General features: G+C 43.4%; 1 protein-coding gene across 2 annotated transcripts; it reads right to left on the reverse strand.

Annotated features, from left to right (window-relative positions):
- Positions 1-804: 804 nt before the first annotated feature.
- Positions 805-5,478, reverse strand: kcna2b (potassium voltage-gated channel, shaker-related subfamily, member 2b). Of its 2 annotated transcripts, XM_088291080.1 has the most exons (3): positions 5,193-5,478; positions 4,287-4,564; positions 805-3,868 (listed from the first exon to the last, which is right to left on the reverse strand). In XM_088291080.1, exon 3 carries the CDS (start codon positions 3,789-3,791, stop codon positions 2,292-2,294), a length of 1,500 nt encoding a protein of 499 aa, XP_088147206.1. In that variant the 5' UTR covers positions 3,792-3,868; positions 4,287-4,564; positions 5,193-5,478; the 3' UTR covers positions 805-2,291. The 2 variants fall into 2 exon arrangements, with proteins under 2 accessions (XP_088147206.1, XP_088147207.1); XM_088291081.1 differs by lacking the exon at positions 4,287-4,564.
- Positions 5,479-5,965: the final 487 nt, after the last annotated feature.

Raw genomic sequence — 5,965 nt, forward strand, 5'->3', positions numbered from 1 at the left:
TGGAATCTGCAGAGTGGGTCAGGGGAATCAGGTGTTTTTTACACTGCTGCATGAAAGCGGCGCGATATTTTTACCTCGTTGAAACAGACTCACTTTGATTGAGACACACCTGACTGAAGAAAAACAATGACATTGGCATTTTTTTTTGTCATGTTCTGTTAGACTTTTGTCTTCCTGAATTGGCAAAATGAGCACTTCCGCATGGCTTGAAGCGCATTGTTCACGTCTTTGTTGTACGAAAAACCAAATGCAAAGACAAACACCCATGTCTTTCACAGTCTGCATATTATGCCATTGCCTATAAACACATTAGAATACATTTGAGTCCATTTGTTGATATTATTCATATTGATGCATGCTATTATGATTACTTCCAAAGACATGCAGCACTACAATAGCAGGATAGCATAGGTTTGATAAATGCTGATGAAAAAAAAAAAAATGTAAGCTAAGTCTGCAACGATAGCTCCATTGGGCACAATTGGAATGATTGTTCAAAGTGCATGGATACAAACATTTACAGTAAACATACTTTAGAAATGTTGATCTTACATCAATTTTACAACGCAAGATGCCAATCCAGGTGGTAGCATGTTTGTCTTTGGTTTCCTGTTGATCCATATACAAACACACGCACACACACACATTTTTATATAGATATTATTTTATATATATATATATATATATATATATATATATATATATATATATGTATATATATATATATATATATATATAATATATATGTATATATATATATATGTATATATATATTTATATATATAAATATATATATACAGTATACATAAGGTCTAGAAGAAAATGAAATGACCTAAGACGCTGGACTGTATTTTTGTGTTTTGACAATTAAAAAAAAAAATCTGAAAATAAATTATTTGAATTGATTAATTTAATAATTCTCGAATTTTTTCCAGAGCTTTTTATTGTAAATCAACAGTCTATAAATATATGTGGTTTCCTGCGGTATATAACAGCAAGCGAAAGAAATTTCTTTTTTTTTTTTAATGAATGCCAACGCACACTACGACAAAGCTTGCTAATTTTTGTACTATCGTTAATAATTTGTTCCTCATGCTTTCATGGGCCTGTAGGGTCAACATACGAAGCGCCTAAATTAGCTGTCGGTACATTGAAGCGGTTAGCTCTGCTCTCGCAAAAGCGTTATTAGAAAATGCGAAAATATCACCACGTTTTGTTTTTTTTTGTTGTTAATTCAAAGAATGTCCATTTCGACAAAGATGGAATGCTATGAAGTTCAGGACAGCTTTGTTTTTGTTGGGCAGTGATGTCGAGCTATGCAGTATTCCTGTTACAATTGGTCTGGGTGGCAGTTAAATAGACACTTAAAGGTAAAACTCTGAACCACAAAAAAACAAAACAAAAACAGCAAATAGGCACTAATGTCGAATGGGCTTTCGATACGTTTGGATCCCATATTTTGCGTATCATACAATCAAGCAAATATTAAAATATCAACCAACTGATGAAATGCAATCAATGTATGAGACATTCACTCTTTGAAGAGACGTTTGCATTGACTCGAAACCAAACCAGGCTTGCTAGTGCGTATCGACTGCATACCCACTAATGCATCATTGAGGACAAGGGGGAAAAAAAGTAATGCCTTGTTGTGGTTCATAGATACAGCACTTGGTCGTGGTCCGTTGTGTTGGTCTCTACAGAGGCCACTGATCTGGACTTTATCTAGCAAGGGCCCAAGGAGGAATGCTAGTGCACTTACGGCGCCAATACCGCTACACGGGGAGCATTTTAATGACCATCAACTAATTGGGTATCAACATCACTGACTTTCTCTGTTGATCCCTTCAGATTTCCCTTGACCATTTTAGCAGGACTCTGGGCAGTTGGGAAAAAACAATTTCACTCACTCATGACCTGGTTGACTCTCAAGTGATCTCGAATTTACATTTCGAGATAAACATGATGTGGATCCTATTGTGCGTTGTCTTGTTGACACGTCTGATGGTTAATGATTATTACTCCATAGGCTACTATTTGGCTACTTTTGCCGGCTGGACAACTACTGTCAGGAAAGTAAGACTATCTCCACGCGGAAGCCAATGATGTCCCAGTGAGACTGGTTGCCGATCTATGATGTGCTCCCGGTTCCCTTTCGACTGTTGACCTTTTCGTCAAAATGATCTGCTCTGGATTCCCACGCTATTTCCCAAATAATGGTCATCTGGGTTTCTTCCTTTTCCAGTCTCCGCAGACTCTACATCAAGCGGAGCATCAATAATAGTGAGCTATTATACATCCGTGCGCATCTTGGTGATGTTTACATAGTTGGTGTTGGCGAGAGTGCAGTTTCCCGTTTTCATGCCCTCTGGTCTAAAGTCCTCAGCGCTGTGGTTGACGGCCTCCTGGATCTCCACATAGTCAGACTTACTGAGTGTTGACCCACTGCCACTCCGACCGCTCTTTTTCAGGTCATCGGCAGAGCTGGCTTTAGCCACACTCGGGATATTTAGATACTGAGCCTGTTCTTCACCCTCCGTCTCTCGGTGGTAGAAGTAGTTGAAGTTTGACACGATGACCGGCACTGGCAGTGCGATGGTCAAAACGCCGGCGATAGCACAAAGAGACCCCACGATCTTTCCTCCGATGGTTGTCGGGACCATGTCTCCGTAGCCCACCGTCGTCATGGATACCACTGCCCACCAAAAGGCCTCTGGGATGCTGCTGAACTGGGATTGGGGCTCATCTGCTTCAGCAAAGTAAACAGCACTGGAGAAGAGGATGACGCCAATGAAGAGGAAGAAAATGAGGAGTCCCAGTTCACGCATACTGGCCTTCAGAGTCTGCCCCAAAATCTGGAGCCCCTTGGAGTGACGGGAGAGTTTGAAAATGCGAAACACTCGGACCAAACGGATAACTCGGAGAATAGCCAAAGACATCGCCTGCTGTCCTGCCTCTCGATCCTCGGGCCTCTCAGCTAGCTCTGTGCCAAGGGTGATGAAGTAAGGAATAATTGCCACAATATCAATGATGTTCATGATGTTGCCAAAAAATCCCGCTTTGCTGGGACAAGCAAAGAACCGGACAAGGAACTCAAATGAGAACCAGATGATACAAAGGGTCTCCACGATGAAGAAAGGGTCAGTAAAATATGACGAGGTCTCATAGGCGGTGGTGATGTTGGAATTGGTTTGGATGGGAAAACTGTACTCCTCGTCTTCATTTCGGAAAATTGGCAGCGTTTCTAGACAGAAGCTCACAATCGAGATGAGAATCACCATGACCGAGATGATGGCAATGATGCGAGCTGGACCTGAGCTCTCGGGGTACTCAAAGAGCAGCCACACCTGTCTCTGGAACTCATTCTCTGGCAACGGTCGCTCCTCTTCCTTTATGAAACCTTCATCCTCCCGGAAGATTTCCATTGCCTCTTCACCCAGTTCATAGAAGCGAATCTCTTCGGAAAAAATATCAAGCGTGACATTCACAGGCCGGCGCAGCCTCCCTCCGGATTGGTAATAATAAAGAATGGCATCAAAACTCGGGCGATTGCGGTCAAAAAAGTACTCGTTCCGAAGAGGATCAAAGTACCTCATCCGTTTCTTAGGATCGCCGAGAAGCGTCTCGGGAAACTGGGACAGCGTCTTGAGCTGCGTCTCGAAGCGTAAGCCCGAGATGTTGATGACGACCCTCTCGCAGCACTCGTGATCGGGCTCCGGGTCGTATTGGTCATGAGCCTGACCGGGATGAGCAGCCGCTTCGTCCGCGGGGTCGCTGGTCGCAACCGTCATGCTGGAGGGCGATGGAACCTGCAGCTTTCAAAAGGGGTGGGGCCACGTTGGGCCACAGGAGATGTGTCTAAAAAGAACTAGAGGGTAGAAAAAAAAGGGAAAACTTTAATTTCACTTTGTTTTGTATGTCACCGACTAATATTGACAGTAACACCCAGGAAGACTGCATTAGTCAAACATTCCAGCAGGCAAGCGAGTCTGCGGGGCATTTGAAAGACAGAAGCAAGGAGGGGCCCGACCATTTGAGCACATCGGCTCCACTTTGTCTCTGAGTATTGGGTTATGAGTTCCTCTCGTATGAGCGTGCTGTTGGATCAATATGCCATCCAGTAATATTATATCAGCTCTCGTAGGCTGCAATTACAACCAATTGATCTGATTATATGCTGAGTGCTCCATACAATCTCTGAGATTATTGCATGAACCTTTAAAAAGAGTTTGATTTTTACCCATGCTTTACCAGAGCCCAAAACATGCAAAAAAAAAGTCCAATACCTGTTTAATGTGCCTTTGTCAGACTGTCCCACAGTTGTTGCTCTGAAGAGTGCTGATGCACAACAGGACAAGCACAAGTATCCCAAGTCACCCCTCGCCGTCCAGCCAGCTCCTTCCCTTTTTCTTCCAGCCATACATCAGCCAAAATCTTGCGCTCTGCAGCAAGGCAGTGTGACTCGGAGAGGGGGACGAGGGATGAGGACGCAGGAGTTACCGCCCTCACCTCACGTCACGGATGCATGCCGAGACGCAGCTATCGGCTACAGGTTGGAGCACTCCTGGTGGCATTAAAATTCAGACATGAGCAAAGTCACACTGTAAAGTTTGATTCTTATTATTTTGAAGCATGGCGAAGGCTGCAGTGGCAGAGCTCTTCAGCCTCGTGGCAGCCGCTGAGAAAGGGAGGATGTGGGGGATGCTGATGTCATTATGTGTACTTGATTGCAATCAAAAAGCATCTGCGAACGCAAATCCATATATCATCCTCTGAAAGATGCTGGTGTTTTAGCACGATTGAATGGAGTTGATAATTAGCCGTACACGCGGTTTTTTCCCCCATATGGGGGCTGTCCATACGACTGCACATATGGTGCACATCATAGAGGCGAGAATATTTACTACTTATTGCTGAGGTTAACTAAGTAGAATGGGAGGCATTTACTGTGCGATAAAGCAGGCAAGTTCATGCATTGGGTCACTTTAACATTTAACACCAGTGTGGTAGTTGTTGTTGATGATTATTGGCACACACGCGAGGGAGACTTAGTTGGAAGTGACAGGTGCCAAACATGCTTAAGCCATTTGCAGCCCCTTTTTCGGCAGATCGAGCCTCAAGGCATGTCCATGCGCTAATCGAAGCCGAGCTGTATTTGTTACCGTTTCAGCTAATTGCATGCAGGAATTCACCGTGATTCTCTTGATGCGCAGATGCACGAGATCGGATCCAGTTTGGCTCCCCTTAAAGTGGCGGCGGTGAGCAGTCATCTCTCATTCTTTCCTTATTTTAACTCGTACGTCCAGCGATTGTTCCATCTTGTCTGGAGTTGCCTGCTCGACCCGCGTCTCTCATCTGTCACTTCCATCCACCGCCGTGGAGATGCGTGGGCTGCAGTTGGGCATCGCGGCGCATACTAAGAGCTTCTGCATGGCGCGCCTCGCCCCACACTGCTGCTCTCCCCACTTTCCCGACACTCAAGTGTTGCAAGTTAAAGGGGAAGCGTCGCTAAATGCAGAGTGGAAACAACCTCGGGCCAAAAAAAAAATATATATACCTTTGATGATTTTATTTTGTGCATATATTGTCCTCTTATGTATATTGTTCGCAAATACGGTATATAACCGATTATACGATATGTGGACCATGCATCTAAATACAAATAAATACAGTCTGCTTAAATTAATAGCACACAAATAATTTCGGGTTTTCATGATTTTTTTTTTGAACATTCTATTTAAATATTCATAATTATTCATATCATAAAATATGTGGATCCTTCTTCACACACTTTGTGATGTGGAGGGAAAAGAGCCAAACTCGAGTGCAGGGATGCAGGAGTATTGCAAAAGCATGCATTTAGTCACCCTAAAAATTGACTAGGTACGTCAAATGATCAAAATACCAAATTAAAAATGGCCATAAAAAACAACGTTCAAAGCAACAAAGAGACTCTGGGAATTAA

Source organism: Idiotropiscis lumnitzeri, chromosome 3 (assembly GCF_059441095.1).
Source record: "Idiotropiscis lumnitzeri isolate Australia: NSW breed Sydney's pygmy pipehorse chromosome 3, RoL_Ilum_1.0, whole genome shotgun sequence".
Classification (NCBI taxonomy): domain Eukaryota; kingdom Metazoa; phylum Chordata; class Actinopteri; order Syngnathiformes; family Syngnathidae; genus Idiotropiscis; species Idiotropiscis lumnitzeri.